General features: G+C 40.6%; 1 protein-coding gene across 11 annotated transcripts in view; it reads right to left on the reverse strand.

Annotated features, from left to right (window-relative positions):
* PPP1R9A (protein phosphatase 1 regulatory subunit 9A) overlaps positions 1-21,294 on the reverse strand; it is a 347,199-nt gene that overhangs the window by 12,536 nt on the left and 313,369 nt on the right. For 8 of the 11 annotated variants that reach the window (XM_027540128.1, XM_027540133.1, XM_027540132.1 and 5 more), the window contains 2 exons: positions 12,758-12,845; positions 12,576-12,659 (listed from right to left, as the gene is read on the reverse strand). The exons of the other annotated variants lie outside the window; for them this stretch is intronic. In XM_027540128.1, coding sequence (XP_027395929.1) covers positions 12,576-12,659; positions 12,758-12,845 — 172 coding nt within the window. The remainder of the gene's footprint in view (positions 1-12,575; positions 12,660-12,757; positions 12,846-21,294) is intronic. 11 annotated transcript variants of the gene reach the window in all.

The raw sequence follows: 21,294 nt of genomic DNA on the forward strand, positions 1-21,294 counted from the left end.
TATCTTATATGTGCTTAAGAATTAAGTTAGATATGTGTGAAAGTGCTTTGAAAACTGTAAATGTAGAAAGGTCTGTGCTTATTGTTTAACATTTTAAGGACTCAAAGGCATTTGAAAAACAGTCTGAAAACAGACTTTGTTTTCTTAATGCAAGCACCTGCATATTTATATTTATCTTTTGGTTAAAAAAATCCTCAAGACCTAAGGCAAGAATGGGCAGGAGTTTCTGTGCATTTTGGAAGAATGCACCCTCAGTAAGTTCAAGTGATAACTGATATAATACTTATTATTTGTTAGCTGTTAATGTCAAGGCTATGGTTTTTCCTGTGGTCATGTATGGATACGAGAGTTGGACTATGAAGAAAGCTGAGCACCGAAGAATTGATGCTTTTGAACTGTGGTGTTGGAGAAGACTCTTGCGAGCCACTTGGACTGCAAGGAGTCCATTCTAAAGGAGACCAGTCCTGGGTGTTCATTGGAAGGACTGATGCTGAGGCTGAAACTCCAATACTTTGGCCACCTCATGCGAAGAGTTGACTCATTGGAAAAGACCCTGATGCTGAGAGGGATTGGGGGCAGGAAGAGAAGGGGACAACGGAGGATGAGATGGCTGGATGGCATCACCGACTTGATGGACATGAGTTTGGGTGAACACTGGGAGTTGCTGATGGACAGGGAGGCCTGGCGTGCTGCGATTCATGGGGTCACAAAGAGTCGGACGTGACCGAGAGACTGAACTGAACTGAACTGAATGTCATGACAACAAAGAGATTCCCTTTCAATTAAAAGTGCCTCAACAGCATGGCTTATGGGCATCTTACGTCCCAGAGGTATACTGAATCTCAACCTCACATTTCATTTCACATTATTTTGAAAAATTACACATTTCAAATTTACATAGATGATACAGCTTCTAACAATTTCTGTTCATTTCTGAAGTATATTGTGAGAATCAAATGGGACAACTATTATAAAAGCATCCTGAAAAACTGTAAAGCAATATACAAATGTAAAGGGGTTATGAGAACAATAACTAAAGAGAATGCAGAGGTCAGTAAAGTTTTAGCAGCACTGAAATCACAGGTTGGATGAGTAAAAGTGTTCATCACACTAAAGAGTACAGAAGATATGATTTTAATTCTGTATTTATTTTTTAAAAAACCAAAGGGGTCTGCAAGGATAATAGAGAACGACCAACCAGAAATATGCCAACCTTCAACTTTATCCTAAAGTTTAACGTAAAAAAAAACTATATTCTTAAATCCATTTACTATTAAAAAATGAGGGGTGGGGCGGGGTTACAATAACTGAACTTAGGAAAGCATACGAGCAGAGGCAGACTGGTCTTCTGTGAGTGAGTGAAGTAGCTCAGTCGTGTCCGACTCTTTGCGACCCATGGACTGTAGCCTACCAGGCTCCTCCGTCCATGGAATTTCCCAGGCAAGAATACAGGAGTGGGTTGCCATTTCCTTCTCCAGGAGATCTTCCTGACCTAGGGAGTGAAGTCGGGTCTCCCGCATTGTAGGCAGACGCTTTACCGTCTGCGCCACCAGGGAAGTGCACTTTTTATTCCTGGATCATGGACCAGTGCAGAAGTCTGATAAGTAAGCATCACCTGGGGAAGCTATATAAACACAAATTCTTGGGTACCTGGACTTACCAAGCTAGAATTTGGGGGAGACAGAGGTAGGAAGTCACTGCTCTGGTTTCCCACGCCCTAATTTCATCTTTCCAGGGTAACACAATGAGAACCAGTTGTCATTCTATATGTGGTCGACATTATATGTGAGGAATTTTAAAAATATGAATCTGTAAGGTTATATAGGAGAAGGACAGCTGCCCCCCTTCTCTTCTCTAAGAGAGGGAGAGAGATCTTATCCCCTTAATGTAAACAAGTTCATCTTGAGAAGGATCTTGGGTTCTTATGCTTTGGAAAGTGATCTATGTCAGAGGAAGGTAAGACTCATGTCTCCAGCTTTACAGCCCCTAGAACATCTCCATGGAGTTGGGTCTCAAAGCCCTTCTCTCCATTCCCACTCCTGGAAAATGTAATCACATACCTCTGGGGAGGTAAATCTCTCTGCAGGTAAATCTATCTAGTTAGTCATAATTTAACTTCTCAGGCTTATCTTTTAGCTCAGTCCCACATTCCAGTAAAAATGCTCAGAAAGCTCTAACTGTGCTTTAAAACATAAAAATATTTTTATGCTTTAAAGATTCTTTATATTTTATATAAAATATCTTTTATATGCTTTAAAACATAAAAATATTTTCTCTGTAGTCTCATACTCTTATAATTGGGGATATATGAGATAACCTGGACCTGATGTTTATTTTTCTCTTTGGTTATAAATTTCTGAACCAGTTAATCAAAGTAACATAGAAATTTTTAAAAAAAGTTCCATCCGTAATTCAAATAAGGTATGGTAGTACTTACATATATGGATACTGTTTTCAAGTTCATAAACAGGCCACTATTAACGGCAGCATGAGTATCCTGTCCTATGCCCAAGTGAACTGCTTTTGTAACAACGCTTTTAAAACCACCACCACTACAACTTTTAATAGATAGGAAGTAGGAATATTATTGCCTGACTGTTTTCATTCTAAGACCCATGAAAACGACTTTTGGTAGCTCAAATCCTAGCCAGGTAATGTTTCAAACAAAATTCTAAGATCACACCTCACTAAACCCTTTCATAAAATTCTCACTGTCAGGAAAATACTCAAGACAAATCATTCCATGTGGGCTTGGACATCCAGCACTGAAGATGGGTCTGAAGGCCATGATGTGAGAATGATGAAGTCATGGAAGTTCAGCCCTGGATGACTTCCAGAGGCTTTCTGCTCTAGCTTTCTACACCAAGATAATTGATGATACAGAGGAACAGTCACATAGAAAGCAACAAAAGCCCAATTCTAAGGAGACAGCAACTGTCCTCACAGCTGCAAACCACCAGCTCCTGGGGTACTTTGAAAACTGTGTTCCAGTTCTCCAGGAGGTCTGGTTGTGCCTCTGCTGAGGCTGTATCCTGTCCCCCTCATTTCTTTGTGTATCCTTGACTCTAAAGCTCTCTGGGCTGATGGAACCTCTGTGTGGTTCCTATGTGCTTCAAAAATAGAACAGTGGTGTGCTTCCAATTGCTTGGAACTAAGTATAGAATGTGCATTTAAGAAATAAAATTCTCCACTACTTTAAAACTATAGACCTATCAGCTTACCAACTTTTCTGAAACAAATGCCAATCTCCTTTTGGATAAACTCAACTCTTGGGTCTACAAAAGGAGCAGAGAGGGTTTGGTAATGGTTATTCTATGATTGATCACTCTTACGGACTGTTTCTCTTTGTGGAGAAATCTGTTAAGAATAACATAAAATTCTTCCTTCCTTAACTTTTTAGAGTTTGAGGGCAGATTATGGTCCAAGAGGCATAAACTCTATCTAGATCCTTAACAATCCCCTTGAAAAATCATGATTGGTAGAAATGAATAATTAATAGATCTGAAAATAACTTTTGGAAGATCAACACAGGTATGTGTTCTATGCTTATTTTTCTTTTATAGTTTATACACTAATGGTTCACTATCACTTTTGGAAAAAGTAGATTTATAAATTACTGTTACATCCCTGTGGAAACTCTCACTTTCTTTTTCCTTTTTTTTTTTCTGGTGGCACAGCATATGGGATGTTAGCTCCCTGACCAGAGATGGAACCTGTGTCCCCTGCCATGGAAGCACTGAGTCTTAACCACTGGACCACCAAGCAAGTCCCCCTGATTGCTTTATTCGTAGGAACGGGGAGAAAGCATGGCTTCAAGTTAAGTCTCCATAATCCTGAAATGTCATTTTTGCAGGGGGGGTGGGGGGACTAACTGTCTCCTGGCCTGGAAATGGTTTACAATTAGCAACTCTATAAAACAATTAACTAATTTGTACACATCTTGAAACCAGTTTATCCTGGTGCTAGCACCCCAAAATTAAGTTGCTCAGGTAAACATTCCTTGGTGAATTTTTTCAGTTTAACTTTGAATAAAAGGTGTAGAAAATACTCAGACTATAACTGGAGTCATCAAAATATAATGAGGCGTTCAGGAACTGCCAGAACAGAGAAAGTATAAACAGAATATAGAACTCAAGCAGGTAGTAAAGGAGATTAAGTGAAGAAAGTTAGGTGCAACCAGAGCAAGGGTTGCAGACCTCCATTTACTCAAATACGATGAAGTAGTTCTGTAAGGACTGAGGTTGTAAAGCCAGCCTCTTCTGAAGGCGACCGAGAGACCTGAACAGGTAACAGCTGTAACAAGAGGGTGTCCACCTGCAGCCAGGCCAATAACCCTGAACTCATCCTGCTTCTAGGTTCTGAGTTATAGTCTAAATATCTGGTCAATAGTCAACAGCCCATCTGAGATGGTCACTATAGAGTGCTTAACCTTGACTGATGATGGGGTTTAGGAAATGCTACCCCAAAATATGGCACCGAGGCATAGCTAGTATTTTGAATATTTTAAACTGAAGGAATTTGAGAAATGGCAGGTGCAGGAAGAGCTCTCTGACCTCCCACATCTCCCCTGAACCAGGTCATAAGACCCTGGGGTAAGAGGTGCCCTCCTATATCCAGAGGAGAGGAGTAGGCATCTCCACGGGTACCAAGAGGGATCTGAGCAAATGAATGAACAGGACTTGCTAAGTTTCCTCAGCTTACTACTCTTAGCTCATACCTTTTTGTCCTATCACATTTCCCCACAACTTTCTACACTTCATCAAATCTACTATAAATATTCTTCGGGCTTAACTCCTTCTCTGGGTCTTCATTTCCTTATGGAGGCTCCTGTGTCTCATAAAAATTACATTCAATACATTTGTATGCCTTTCCCTTATTAACTGTCTTCTGTCAGTTTAATTTACAGGGCTTCAGTTGGAGAACCTAGGAGTGTTGAGGGAAAAATATATTTTTCTCGTTTTAGATGGAGATGAGTTTTTCCCATACTGGGAAGATATAAAATGAAACAGCAAGATGACAATGTAAATAAAAATCTATATTATAAAAATAAAAATGTTAGCTCTGGAGTAATAAATATATTGCTTAGTATCTACAAAAATTTGCATTAGAAATCTGAGAAACTTGTCTATTGAGTCTATTTTAATATATTTAACTGATTTCAGATTTAACTAGTTAAGTTAAATAACTACACTGATAAGAGTATTGGGACCTTTAAAGTCGCTATAGCTATTTTAATTCATTAGATTTTGAAAAGTTTTTTTAAGCATGAAAAGTATTAACTTGTTAGGAATGTTAGTGTGTCAGGTTTCAGGCACAGAGAATTACTTGAAAGGAAAACGAAATAGATTAAATTTATAAATGCACCTAAAACAGGACAATTTTGGGGCAATGAGTCTGCTCTCCTGAGGCTAAGCTAATATTGTTCAAAGGTCTTCACAAAAGTGACTGCCTTTATTTCACATAAGATTTTATTAGATGTATACACAAAATGAGATTTGTAAGCTGAGCTGAAACTCAAAAAAAAGGTAGGTTGTAAAATTGGGAGACTTTATTAATTACTTAAAATTTATAACACAAGTTTAAGGACAAAGCTACCTCTGGGCATTGAAAACATCCAATGAAAGGGAGAGCACCTAGGAGCCCATGACCAAGGTTAAGCTCTCCGCCGGTGCTTTCCTGAGTGTCTGCCCCCATTGCTCATGGATCCTAACGGCTTACAAACATGTGCTCAAAACCTTCCAAGCTCAAAGGCTCAAATTATTCTGCCAATTTCTGATCACCATCCTCCACTGGCATTTATAACTACATTTTTGTTTATAAACATTTTTTTAGGGAAAAATTTGTCTCCTCTCCGGACCAGGTTTAGGCAGATTTAGGTTTTCCTCTCTGTGCTTCATCTTGCTCTTAGCTCTTCTGAAAGGGTGTGTTTCCTCCCCCACTCAGTAGCAGAGGCTCTGCCTTTGCTCTGCAACAAGGCAGAACTGCCCTCCACGTACTTGTCTCTCGGTATAATCTCAAAACTCACTTTAGTGCTATGATTTATCTTTGAGAGAAACGGCATCTATGAAGAGTGGTCTGAACTACAATCCACACAGTCCAAGTATTATTCAAGATATTACTCAATATTATTCAAGTCACCCCTGCATAAAAGAGACTGTAAGCAACATATGTAGAGAATATTTTTATATCCCTGCAATAAAAATGATCTTAAGTAGTAATAATGATGATAGCCATTTATATTTAGTAAGGACTTGAAATGTGGTTAAATGCAATCCCGATCCCTCTAATGACCTGAAGAGGTAAGTGTGTAAGAAAACTGAAGCACAGAGAGGTTATGTGACTTGCTCAGGAGGACAAGTGACAGAGAGAGCTGGGATGTGAACTCAGGTCCTTAACCACTCTGACATTATGTTCTTGGCTTTTACTGGAGGCCACTGTCATTTACTATGAAGTACTGCTAAAGATGTTCTATCTTAAGTATCAATCTTACTTTTTATTTTATCTTGTTTTTCCCTATCCAATTTACTTTGAAAATAAATTATATTGTATCATAAAATAATATTTGGAACAAAGAGGAGCACATATAGATAAAAAAAGGTAAACAAGCAAATGAATACTTGCTAATTTTTAGAACAACAAAATAATGAGTTAGAAATCAAGAGTATGTTTTTCATAAAATCATATAGATCAACACTATCCAATAGAAATATAATATGAATCATATATGTAAACTTTTCTAGTTAGCCACATGGAAGAAAAGTACAATTAATTTTTATTTTATTTTTATCTCAAATATTCAAATATTATTTCAACATGCAGTCAGTATTATAAAAATATCAAGATATTTCACATTATTTTTTTTCCCATCAAGCATACATCTTGGTATTTACAAGCTACACTTCAAGTGCTCAACAGCCACACCTGACTAGAGGCTACCATGTTGGATGATGCAGACAGAGACGGACGGGGAGTCACAGACTATCTAGTTTTAGTTGACCTCGCTTTTTTTTTTGGTGAGGAATTCAGAGACTTACCTGTGGCAAAGTCAGGATGAATACTGGATTCCAGCTCTGCGTCTTCTCCACTATTCAGACTTTTAAGGAGAAAGCAGACTCACTTCCACAGAGGGGCGCTGTCTCCCTCCCTTGTCATCTTCCCACCTGCCACCATCTAGCCTTGTTCTGAGACACACGTCTGCTCACAGGGCTTTCCATTCAGTGACTGAGCCGGGAGCATTTCCGGAATGGGCACTCCACTGATACCACTGGCTCCTTACTCTAAGGAGAGCACTTTATCTTACCCTGGTGTATACTTTAAGGGAAGAACAACCGCTGACAACTGTTTCCTACTTTGATTATCTGCTGTGTAACCTGGTTAAATCAGAAAGTTCAGAGAATGTATTTGAAAAGGATAGAACCAAATCACATTTCTCTGCATTTTTCTCCTTAGTTTGTCTTCTCCTTATTTCAAACTCATCGATTTGTTTCATGTTGCTCATGTATTTGAATAATTTTGTCTCCACAAGGAACAATGTAAGCTCTCTACTCTTTCAGTTCAGTTCAGTTCAGTCGCTCAGTCGTGTCCGACTCTTTGCCACCCCATGGACTGCAGCACGCCAGGCTTCCCTGTCTATCACCAACTCCCAGAGTTCACTCAATCTCATGTTCATCAAGTCAGTGTTGCCATCCAACCATCTCATTCTCTGTCATCCCCTTCTCCTCCTGCCTTCAATCTTTCCCAGCATCAGGGTCTTTTCAAATGAGTCAGTTCTTCACATCAGGTGGCCGAAGTATTGGAGTTTCAGCTTGAGCATCCGTCCTTCCAATGTATATTCAGGACTGAATTCCTTTAGGATGTACTGCTTGGGTTTCATTGCTGTCCAAGGGACTCTCAAGAGTCTTCTCCTACACCACAGTTCAAAAGCAACAATACTTCAGCGCTCACCTTTCTTTATAGGCCAGCTCTCACATCCATACATAACTACTGGAAAAACCAAACCTTTGACTAGACGGACCTTTGTTGGCAAAATAATGTCTCTGCTTTTTAATATGCTGTCTAGGTTGGTCATAACTTTTCTTCCAAGGAGCAAGCATCTTTTAATTTCATGGCTGCAGTCACCATCTGCAGTGATTCTGGAGCCTGAAAAAATAAAGTTTGACACTGTTTCCATTGTTTCCCCATCTATTTGCCATGAAGTGATGGGACCAGATGCCATGATCTTAGTTTTCTGAATGTTGAGTTTTAAGCCAACATTTTCACTCCCCTCTTTCACTTTTATCCAGAGGCTCTTTAGTTCCTCTTTGTTTTCTGCCATAAGGGTGATGCCATCTGCATATCTGAGGTCATTGATATTTCTCTGCATATCCCAGCAATCTTGATTCCAGCTTGTGCTTCATCCAGCCCGGCGTTTCTCATAATGTACCCTGCATATAAGTTAAATAAGCAGGGTGACAATATACAGCCTTGACATACTCCTTTTCCTATTTGGAACCAGTCTGTTGTTCCATGTCCCATTCTAACTGTTGCTTCTTGACCTGCATACAGATTTCTTAGGAGGCAGGTCAGGTGGTCTGGTATTCCTATCTCTTTCAAAATTTCCCACAGTTTGTTGTGATCTACACAGTCAAAGGCTTTGGCGTAGTCAGTAAAGTAGAAGCAGATGTTTTTCTGGAACTCTTTTGCTTTTTCCATGATCCAGCGGATATTGGCAGTTTGATCGCTGGTTCCTCTGCCTTTTCTAAATCCAAATTGAACATGTGGAATTTCACCGTTCACATACTGTTGAAGCATGGCTTGGAGAATTTTGAGCATTACTTTGCTAGTGTGTGAGATGAGTGCAGTTGTGTGGCAGTTTGAACATTCTTTGGCATTGCCTTTCTTTGAGATTGCAATGAAAACTGACCTTTTCCAGTCCTGTGGCCACTGCTGAGTTTTCCAAATTTGCTGGCATATTGAGTGCAGCACTTTCACAGCATCATCTTTCAGGATTTGAAATGGCTCAACTGGAATTCCATCACCTCCACTAGCCTTGTTCGTAGTGATGCTTCCTAAGGCCCACTTGACTTCACATTCCAGGATGTCTGGCTCTAGGTAAGTGATCACACCATTGTGATTATCTGGGTTGTGAAGATCATTTTCATATAGTTCTTCTGTGTCTTCTTGCCACCTCTTCTTAATATCTTCTGCTTCTGTTAGGTCCATACCATTTCTGTCCTTTATTGTGCTCATCTTTGCATGAAATGTACCCTTGGTATCTCCAATTTTCTTGAAGAGATCTCTAGTCTTTCCCATTCTATTACCTTCCTCTATTTCTTTGCACTGGCCACTGAGGAAGGTTTTGATGTAAGATGGTGATAGAAGGACGTGTGCTCTCTTCTCCCCTGAGAACTCCAAAACTACAACTTGCTGCTAAACAACCGTTGACTGGAGAATGTTGGATCCCACCACAAGAAGATACTCCATAGCCAAGGGCAGAGGAGAAGCCCCGGCAAGATGGCAGGAGGGGAAAACCGCATTCAGAATCAAACCCCTTACCCGCCAGAGATGCTCTGAGGGCTGAAACAAACCTGTGTGCACCAGGACCCCGAGACCCCACAGAGACTGAGCCAGAACTGTGTTTGAGTGTTTCCTGCAAAGGTACAGGTCAGCAGTGGCCTGTCGCAGGGGCAGGGGCTCTGGGTGCACAGCATAAGCCCTCTGGGTATGGCATAATCCCTCTTGGAGGAGGTTGCCATTAACCCCACCGCAGAGCCACCAGAACTTACCCAGGACTGAGTTAACAGACTCTTGGAGGACACAAACAGAACCTTGTGCGCACCAGGACCCAGGAGAAAGGAGCAGTGACCCCGCAAGAGACTGACCCAGACTTGTGCGTGTGTCCCGGAGTCTCCGGCGGAGGCGTGGGTCGATGATGTCTTGCTGCAGGGCTGGGGGCACTGAGTGCACAGTGCGTGCATGGGATCTTCTGAAGGAGGTCACCATTATCTTCATTACCTCCACCATAGTTTGGCCTCAGGTCAAATACAGGGAGGGAACACTCTCAGGGTATCACTAATTGACTGACCTCATCCAATTTTTATCATCTTATAAGAAATGGATGAAAAGCCTAAGAGATAACATTACTAACTCAGTTTGTGAGTCATTTTTGAGAAAACGTCACAGGACTGATGAGTTTACTCCCAGTTCTTCTAATCACTGGGAAGACCAGTGGGACCCTGCAGCACTGGGGCTTGTCGCCCACCTATCTTCAGGGACCTGTGAAGCCAGCTCAACTGCAGCATGCTGGACAGTAACTGTGCCTCCTGGAATAGGTTTTCTAAGGTTCTGGCCCAATTATTCGTTTACATAGGAGAACGGAGGCTATCGTTAGATTTGATTACTGTTAACCAATCACTGGGATAGCTCAAAAATTTTACTTTTGGGAACAGGCAAAGCCCCTCTTCTTTCCTGTGTTATTATTACAATTACATGAGGTTCTTTGAGTCCTGTCAGCATTCTACTATAATTACAAATAACTATGAAACTATGATTCTAACTGAAAACTACTTTATAACACTGTACATGTGAATTGTTTGTGACTGCTGATGCAGAGACACAAAAATTGATGTTTTAAAATACAGCTGACTAGGTAGCCTGGGTGGCTGCTGGTTCAAAATTGGCATTAACTGTGGTTAAGCATCGTGCTGATGACCACCCGCCATGGGCTATGGGTGGTTTTGCCTAGAGTAAGGTGAGCACTTGCCAAGAGAATCAAGACCTGCTTGATTTTCACCTGCAATTTAAACAAGAACATGAGAACTCTCTGGCTACTATAATGAAATTCAGTCAAACCTTGTCTCCCCCCTGCCGGGTAACTGTGCTTAACGCGCCCCATCGAGGGTGGTGCTCCCACCGTGAGAGGTGGTGGCTGCCCCAGGAGCCCAGGGACCACAGGGCACACAGCGTCCTTTCTGAAGGGTCCCAGGGTCTCTCCCGTAGTGTATTTGGGCGTCTCTCTCTCCCTTAAACGGTGTCTCCGTTTGTTGTTTTCACCCCTGAGCGTACTTGATACTCTTCTATTCTTAATTCTAAGGCACTCACTAAATTTCTCATTTCAAAATCATGCAAAATTAAAAATTGCTTTTGAGTTGCATTATGGCCTAATTTCCCCCTGAGATTCCTGTCCTCAATATAAACAGAGCTTTCTTGCCATTCTCCATTGGACAGCACAGAGGAAACCCAGAATAACAAAAATAAATTTTGGAATTCTCTCTTCCCATCCTTTACCCTCTCCCCCATTCTCCTGTAATCATGGGGAGAAGGTGCAATTTCTCACCAAGTTGCTAGAAGAGAGAAAAGAGAGAAAAAAGGCTTGGGACAACCTATAAAATAGATAAATGGCCTGCAAATAATTTTGTGTTCCTTTATTCTTAGCATTTTGTCTGTTTCTTCCTTAGTCTGTACTTTTGGGATGATTCCCTAAATTCATAAAGCAATATAAACATCATTAGATGCTTAAGGAAGTGCATATGACATTCAATGTAAAAAAGACATCTAGACAGGAGGCAAGCTCCAGCTAACTGACATTAATTGCCTGTTGCATAATTCTGGGCAAATCAATTAAATTCTATGACGGCAAAGTTCTTTATCAATAAAGTGTAGTATTATTATCTCCCCTCCCAATCTTATTGTAAGAATCAAATGAAATGATAAATATAAAACTTCTTTGTAACTCACAAATAATAATAATAGTGAATTTCTATTTTTATTATTATTTTTGAATGCCTTCTATGTGCAAGGTGGCAGTTTAAAAGCTAAATGAGTTGAAAACTCATTTAACCCCTACACTTATGTTATGAGGTAGCTACTCTTATTATTCTCATTTCACAGAAGAGAAAACAAAGGTACAGAGGCTACATAACCTGTCCAAGATTTTCAAGGTAGTAACTGGGAGAGCGCTGATTTAAACCCAGGCAGCTGGACTTGAGACAGAGCACGCATCTGTGCCTTAATGTCTTCCTATACAAAGCCAAGTTTACAATTATGCAATTTCAGAATAAAATTGGGAAAGCTTAACAATATATTATACAAAGCTCATTTCTCTATAGGACAGTTTTTATCTAATAGCATAGTTGATGGCATTGGCAAAAATCAATTTAACAGCTGAGTCCAGAGACAGTGGTCTTTCTTACATGCAGGTGGACAGAAACAGTCTTGAAAGCAACAAGGTACTTAAATGCAAAATCACCCTTTCAGACTTAAAAAGAGAATATATAAGCATTGTGAGTAGCCAGGCAAAAAAGCTGAAATATGTCTGACATGTCACATAGGTATATTTATGCTGTATTTAGATAAGCATTCACTAAAACTGTTCATGTGACCATAATTCTGCAATTAAACTAATGGACCAAGTGTAGGTCCAAGTGTAGGCTACAACTAAAGTAAGAAATACAAACTGTGGAGCTTTTCTTTCATCTCACCTCTAGGACCATCACATCAGCACAAAGGCACTGACCGCTGACTTTGGTTAACAATGGCAGGGAGCCAGAAAGTTCAGATGCGCAGACACACCTGTGTTCTTAATCGCCCAGCCATACCTGCTACCTGGAGAAAGCCTACTGGCTTCTTTCTCTTTCTCTTTCCATTTCTTTCCCTTGTTGGAATTCTTCCGTAAAGGTGCCCTGTAATGATAGCACACAGTCAGAAAGGGGAATGGAACATTTTCTCCTTTAACCCTTCTCTTAAAGAGGGTTTGCTTTTCACCTCGTGAAGCGCTTACCCCAGATTCACGAACTTCCGCTTGATTTTTCCTCCTCGCACCACCAATGAACTGGATGCCCTTAGTGACTTGGGACCTTTGGCACCATCTAGGATATACACATATGTAAAAAAGGATTATTATCATGTTTTCTATTACTATCATTTTTAAAAAGCTATTGTCAAAAGTCACTGCATCTCTGTAGCTAAGGGGTTTGCCTCAATTCCTAACTGTAAAAGAAAATAATGGATGCCTTTTATAAGGAAACAGGATACAGCTATGTTGAGGAACACTCAGTTAAACCAGGAGAAGGCCTGTTATACAGAAGCCCAATTCTAAAATCAAAAGAATTTTAGTTTCAAATAAAGTGGAATGAAAAAATAAGCAAGAATAAATACTGTCAAATCACCCTTTACATTCAAAGCAGGGACCAAATGACTTTCTTTTGTTCATTCTCTGGCTCCAACTCTCTTCAGATGTCTGGGCTGGGTCCTCCACGCCTTTCTTGCTTTGGGTTTTTAAACGCCTTCTGACAGGAACCCAGCCACTTCCCCTCTATGTCCCAAGTCCAGTGAAGAATGTCACCCCTGAGAGTCTGGGAGATTCAGGGAGAAAGTGAGAGTCAAAGCTTCCCCTTCAGGTCTGCCCCTTGCTAATGGCTTTCGGCCAGCACTGGGACAGAGGAGACAGACATGGGGGAGACGGCTCAAGCAGGGAGCTCAGCTATAAAACATTTACAACTTTGCAAGATCTGTTTTAAAAGTTGGCTCGGAGCACAGCTTGGCCGGCCTCCCTTGATGTGGAAGACTCCAAAACCTCCTCAGTGTTTGGAGCTGAATGATCCTTACTTCTCTTGAGTCATGCTGGCATTCGAAAGCGCAGCAGCTGCTGGGGGGTGAGGACACCTGAGATGATGCCAGAAACCGATCAGAAGACAGACTCTGCCAAGGGAATTCAATGTCAGCTGCAGGAACAAGATCTCACTAGTGGCACTTATTCTACCTTGGACAAGGTAGAAACTGCTGTGGCTCTACCTGGAACTATACAGCAATGGATGCTATTTGGCATTATATTTCAGCACATCCAGTTATCTGAGATCATTAACAAAGGGTGTCTTAACTTTGATGCATATTTGTGTATGAAAACTGCTTTTTCTCAATTGTCTGTGGGTGTCTGTCTATCTTTTTAAAATTAAAAAGAAAATCCAGAAACTTTGTGGCATGGAATATAGTTCTCCTAAGAAAATATTCAGTTAATCTTCTGGGTTAATTTTGCTTATGTTTTTTGTCTATTTCAAGAGAAATTTCTAAATACACATAACTTACAAACAGTTCTCATTTAGAAGTTTCTTTTCGAAGTTTTGAAGATGCACAGGACATTGAAAAACATTCTAAGGATTTTTAGCAATGAGCTTTTCATAGTTTTAATGATACTCTGATTACAATAATCAATAATTTTGAAACGTACATAATGAAATAGAAAAGTCAGAAATATGTCAGAAAAAGTCAGAAATATCAAAATCCACTTCTAGCCTCAAATATTTATTATGACTATTTGCATCATTACTCTTTGGGTAACTGAATTAAACAGCCACAGATGTGACATATTCATCTAAATATAATCTACAGACATAGCACAAACTTGTTGTACAGTGATTTTGCAAATGGACATTAAAAAAGCAGGACTGTAGTTTTCCTAACAGAAGTCAAAGAAAAGAAAATACTATATTCTTCCAAATCAATTCTAGAGTAATTCTAATGGCTAGGACTGTGTGAAGTTACAAGGAGACTGATTGATTATTTTTGGAAACAAAGGTGGCTGGGAGATGTTTCAATGAGTGGTGTGAGGACCAGATGAGACAATGTACATGGCAACACTCTATAACCTATTAGCGTGGCAGTTATTTGGACATCTTGGGATTAAAAGCCTGGTTCTGCCCATCACAGAGCCTGCTGCCAGGCAACCTTACATCATTATCTCATACATTGGCCAAAGTGTGTTCCAAGGCACACTTAAATGAATGCTTTCAAAAGGCCGAAGAGGCAAAATTAAGTAATAAAGCACTTCTCCAGTTTAAATCAATCAAACCCATCTTTAATGTACATTAGAACTTCTAGTCCATATAGAAACCAACACTGGATTGGTATGACTTCAGGAAAGAAAAAGAATTTTGACAGTTTTGTCTGTTTGCTTATTTAGCTGTATCTGAACTTTCCATTAGGCTTTTTGAAATCTCTCCATTATCACCTTCATGAGCAATCAGAGGTCCAAGTCTTCACTCTGGATGCCATAGCTTTAAGCTTTGGCAAGCGGGTCTTCATTTTCAAAGGTAATAACTGATCTCTTGAGCTAAATACTAAACCATTATTGGGGCTGTATTCTTCTTATTCTCACTGCAACAAGACGCCTGACTACCTCTTCTTTTATTATGTTGTTGCTCAGCCGCTCAGTTGTGTTCAACTCTTTGTGACCCCATGGACTGCAGCAGACTAGGCTTCCCTGTCTTTCACCATCTCCCACAGTTTGCTCAAACTCATGTCCATTGAGTCGATGATGCCATCTAACAATCTCATCCTCTGTAACCCTCTTTTCCTGCCCTCGATCTTTCCCAGCATCAAGGACTCCCAAGTCTACCTCCCAGCCCTGACTTCTCTCTTGAGCTTAAGTCCTCTTCTACTAGAAGTGAGTTAATCGTCTTTCCCCCATAAAGTTTCTGATTTCCTTATTTCTATTAACGACAGGGACCATGCTTTCTGAGGCCAGAAGCCCTGTGATCACTTTCAACCTCCTCACTCTCTTCTCCTAGTCAGCTTACTTTCAGTGGCTCTCATATCATTCTTTCTTGTCCCTAAATGGAGTTAGACATTTATCATATATCCAGTTGTAATGCGAGTCTTTCTGTCCTAGTTTCCACTGAGGTCCCACAATTTAACAAAATGGTGACTTGCGAATGCAGTATTGCTATAATTTAGAAAATGCCCTACTTCAATTACATGTTCAATAATAGCAGAGATTCAGACTAAGGATTGCAATCAACCACAGCTATTAACTTAATCATTACCTCTCTGGTACCTTGGTAGGCCAAAAGTAACGGTTCAGTTCGGTTCAGTTGCTCAGTCGCGTCTGACTCTTTGCGACACCATGAATCGCAGCACGCCAGGCCTCCCTGTCCATCACCAACTCCCAGAGTTCACTCAAACTCATGTCCATCGAGTAGGTGATGCCATCCAGCCATCTCATCCTCTGTCGTCCCCTTCTCCTCCTGCCCCCAATCCCTCCCAGCATCAGAGTCTTTTCCAGTGAGTCAACACTTCGCATGAGGTGGCCAAAGTACTGGAGTTTCAGCTTTAGCATCAGTCCTTCCAATGAACACCCAGGATTGATCTCCTTTAGAAGAGACTAGCTGGATCTCCTTGCAGTCCAAGGGACTCTCAAGACACTTCTCCAACACCACAGTTCAAAAGCATCAATTCTTCGGTGCTCAGCTTTCTTCACAGTCCAACTCTCACATCCATACATGACCACTGGAAAAACCATAGCCTTGACTAGACGGACCTCTGTTGGCAAAGTAATGTCTCTGCTTTTCAATATGCTATCTAGGCTGGTCATAACTTTCCTTCCAAGGAGAAAGTGTCTTTTAATTTCATGGCTGCAGTCACCATCTGCAGTGATTTTGGAGCCCAAAATAAAGTATGACACTGTTTCCCCATCTATTTCCCATGAAGTGATGGGACCAGATGCCATGATCTTAGTTTTCTGAATGTTGAGCTTTAAGTCACTTTTTCACTCTCTTCTTTCACTTTCATCATGAGGCTTTTTAGTTCTTCTTCACTTCTGCCATAAGGGTGGTGTCATCTGCATATCTGAGGTTATTGATATTTCTCCCGGAAATCTTGATTCCAGCTTGTGCTTCTTCCATCCCAGTGTTTCTCATGATGTACTCTGCATATAAGTTAAATAAGCAGGGTGACAATATACAGCCTTTGCTGCTGCTGCTGCTGCTAAGTCACTTCAGTCGTGTCTGACTCTGTGCGACTCCATAGACGGCAGCCTACCAGTCTCTGTTGTCCCTGGGATTCTCCAGGCAAGAGCATTGGAGTGGGTTGCCATTGCCTTCTCCATATACAGCCTTGATGTACTCCTTTTCCTATGTGGAACCAGTCTGTTGTTCCATGTCCTGTTCTAACTGTTGCTTCCTGACCTGCATATAGGTTTCTCAAGAGGCAGGTCAGGTGGTCTGGTATTCCCATCTCTTTCAGAATTTTCCACAGTTTATTGTGATCCACACAGTCAAAGGCTTTGGCATAGTCAAGAAAGCAGAAATAGATGTTTTTCTGGAACTCTCTTGCTTTTTCCATGATCCAGAGGATGTTGGCAATTTGATTTCTGGTTCCTCTGCCTTTTCTAAAACCAGGTTGAACATGTGGAAGTTCACGGTTCAAGTATTGCTGAAGCCTGGCTTGGAGAATTTTGAGCATTACTTTACTAGCGTGTGAGATGAGTGCAATTGTGTGGTAGTTTGACCATTCTTTGGCATTGCCTTTCTTTGGGATTGGAATGAAAACTGACCTTTTCCAGTCCTGTGGCCACTGCTGAGTTTTCCAAATTTGCTGGCATATTGAGTGCAGCACTTACACAGCATCATCTTTCAGGATTTGGAATAGCTCAACTGGAATTCCATCACCTCCACTAGCTTTGTTCGTAGTGATGCTTTCTAAGGCCCACTTGACTTCACATTCCAGGATGTCTGGCTCTAGGTGAGTGATCACATCATCGTGATTATTGTGGTCATGGAGCTCTTTTTTGTACAGTTCTTCTGTGTATTCTTGCCACCTCTTCTTAATATCTTCTGCTTCTCTTAGGTCCATACCATTTCTGTCTTTTATGAAGCCCATCTTTGCATGAAATGTTCCCTTGGTATCTAATTGCCTTGATGAGATCTGTAGTCTGTCCCATTCTGTTGGTTTCCTCTATTTCTTTGCATTGATTACTGAGGAAGGCTTCCTTATCTCTCCTTGCTATTCTTTGGAACTCTGCATTCAGATGCTTATATCTTTCTTTTTCTCCTTTGCTTTTCACTTCTCTTCTTTTCACAGCTATTTGTAAGGCCTCCCCGAAGAGCCATTTTGCTTTTCTGCATTTCTTTTCCATGGGGATGGTCTTGATCCCTGTCTCCTGTACAGTGTTACGAACGTCCATCCATAGTTCATCAGGCACTCTGTCTATCAGATCTAGTCCATTAAATCTATTTCTCACTTCCACTGTATAATCATAAGGGATATGATTTAGGTCATACATGAATGGTCCAGTGGTTTTCCGTACTTTGTTCTATTTAAGTCTGAATTGGCAATAAGGAGTACATGATCTGAGCCACAGTCAGCTCCTGGTCTTGTCTTTGCTGACTGTATAGAGCTTCTCCACCTTTGTTGCAAAGAATATAATCAATCTGATTTTGGTGTTGACCATCTGGTGATGTCCATGTATAGGGTCTTCTCTTGTGTTGTTGGAAGAGGGTGTTTGCTATGACCAGTGCATTCTCTTGGCAAAACTCTATTAGCCCTTCTTCATTCCGTATTCCAAGGCCAAATTTGCCTGTTACTCCAGGTGTTTCTTGACTTCCTACTTTTGCATTCCAGTCCCCTATAATGAAAAGGACATCTTTTTTGGGTGTTAGTTCTAGAAGGTCTTGTAGGTCTTCATAGAACCGTTCAACTTCAGCTTCTTCTGAGTTACTGGTTGGGGCACAGACTTGGATTACTGTGATATTGAATGGTTTGCCTTGGAAATGAACAGAGATCATTCTGTTGTTTTTGAGATTGCATCCAAGTACTGCATTTCGGACTCTTTTGTTGACCATGATGGCTACTCCATTTCTTCTAAGGGATTCCTGCCCACAGTAGTAGATATAATGCTCATCTGAGTTAAATTCACCCATTCCAGTCCATTTCAGTTTGCTGATTCCTAGAATGTCGACATTCACTCTTGCCATCTCCTGTTTGACCACTTCCAATTTGCCTTGATTCATGGACCTGACATTCCAGGTTCCTATGCAATATTGCTCTTTACAGCATCAGACCTTGCTCTATCACCAGTCACATCCACAGCTGGGTGTTGTTTTTGCTTTGGCTCCATCCCTTCATTATTTCTGGAGTTATTTGTCCACTGATCTCCAGTAGCTTATTGGGCACCTACTGACCTGGGGAGTTCCTCTCTCAGTATCCTATCATTTTCATACTGTTCATGGGGTTCTCAAGGCAAGAATACTGAAGTGGTTTGCTATTCCCTTCTCCAGTGGACCACAGTCTGTCAGACCTCTCTCCACCTGACCTGCCCATCTTGGGTGGCCCCATACAGCATGGCTTAGTTTCACTGAGTTAGACAAGGCTGTGGTCCATGTGATCAGGTTGACCTGTGTTCTGTGATTATGGTTCAGTGTGTCTGCCCTCTGATGCCCTCTCGCAACACCTACCATCTTACTTGGGTTAAAAGTAATGGTATATTACTTTAAAAATTCTAGAAAAATGGCAACTAATGAGTAAGACAATTTCAGAGTTTATCCAACAATGTTGAGTGGAAGGAAACATATGTCTAGACTAGGAGTCAGCAAGCTTTCTCTGTACAAGGCCAGAGTGTAAATATTTTAGGTTGTGGGTCACTGACTCTGTCACAGCTACTCACTCTTCTACTGTAGTATGAAAACAGTATGGAACTGTATGAGTGTGGTTGTGTTCCAAAAAAACTTTATTTATAAAAATAGATGGAGGCTGGATTTGGTTTGATGACCTCTGTTCCAGAAGATCTGTACTGATTATCTAGAGAGACATACTTATTAATTCATCCAAGAAACTTATGGATATAAACTACATTGCATACTTCTTACTAGGGACCATGAATGCAACGATGAATACGATGAATGAGAAAACCCTATCTCACACTTGAAAACTAGATTAGACTTATTATACACAAAGTGACAGAAGCAGAAGTAACAGTGTGAAAATTTCTGTGGGGATCAAAGAGAATAATAAGTCTACTTGGGAAAGGGGACAGGGTACAAAGGCTCCACTAAAGGAGGTGAAATTTAAGATGAGCTTTGAAGGAAGTCCAGAATCTACTGGAGGGGCACGTTAGGTATGAACTTAAGCATGAAGTCCAGTTTGTACTTGTGAGTAATGACCTAGTTCCTTTATTGAGATGCCAATGAGCTGTAAGAACCACACACACATAAACACATACACACGGGTAAATCAAGCTAATCACACTTAACCTCTGTTGAGTCCTGGTCTGAATAGTGGATTTGTCTCATATAGCAAAGAACTCAAGGATTTTACAGACTGCAAAGAGTCTTGACCGACAGGTTTCTTCGCTATCTTTCGAAGTGCATCAGAACATGAAAGTGGAAGGCAATCAAGTATGAGGTTATTGATGGTGATGCTTGTGGGGCGTCAGAGAGACAGGCTTTGTCACCTGTCCGAGGGAGACACAGAGAGAGCGAGAGAAATAGAGACGGACTCTAGTCTACAAACTCCCTGCGGGAAAGAATGGAATATCATCATTGTATATTTGGCCATTGGCACAATGCTGGACACAGAGCAGGTGTTCAACTATTTGTTGAATAAATACACGGATGAATAGATTAATATTAGTGAACACAGAAGACAAGGGAGTTCTTCAAGACTGGAAACCTTCATCCAGGGAAGGAAAGAATGTGAGGGAGTTCTTCAAGACTGGAAACCTTCATCCAGGGAAGGAAAGAATGTGAGTCATAGCTAATACCTAATAACCATTACTTACAAAGTTAATACTTTAGAAAAGCTAATTAATTGCTCCTTTCTAGTTACTCAGAAGCATCATCAACCCAGGAATATAAAAATTGAGAAAGTTCAAGTATGTAGTCTCTGGAGAAGAAACTACCACCCCTTTTTCTTGGTCCTGCTTACAGCAGCTATGAATTTAATCCCAAAGAAGAGGCAGTGGAAAGCAAAGGAGGTCTTTGGAGAAAAGAAGGAATTCTCACATTTTCATGCTAATTACTGCTAACCACATTCTGCTGAATATTCCTGCTAATGGTCTGTGAAGCACAGATCATACCCATGTAATACTTTCCCAAATTTGAGATGAAACACCTGCTTTTTAGAATGAAAAGAGAAAATAATCTAGACAAGATGTAGCCACTTTAAAAAAAATATTTGAGTCAGATTTCATGTGAGTGACCCATTTTCTGACTACAATGTACTTCTTTCAGATAGTTAAGTTATACCTGAAAACTCAAACAGTGGAATACAAGGTATTAACCTCTTCCTCCAAAATAGGTCCCTCTGCTCTTTTGCCTTCTTACAAACAAAGTAAGGTCTATACACACTTTTTTTCTGAGGAGATGAGGGAGGCCTTGTTACAAGTATATTTCTATAAAAGTGCTATTACGATCTAACATTTAGGTTAATTAATAAGAGTTTCTGAAGCCTTCATTCTATTGAAAGTAAGCCAAAATCACAGGACAAGTCCTTCACCAACTTAATAAATTAGCAGGTTTGACATACTTTCTCTTGCCTCCACAAGGA

The sequence above is a fragment of the Bos indicus x Bos taurus genome, chromosome 4, assembly GCF_003369695.1.
Source record: "Bos indicus x Bos taurus breed Angus x Brahman F1 hybrid chromosome 4, Bos_hybrid_MaternalHap_v2.0, whole genome shotgun sequence".
NCBI classification, from domain to species: domain Eukaryota; kingdom Metazoa; phylum Chordata; class Mammalia; order Artiodactyla; family Bovidae; genus Bos; species Bos indicus x Bos taurus.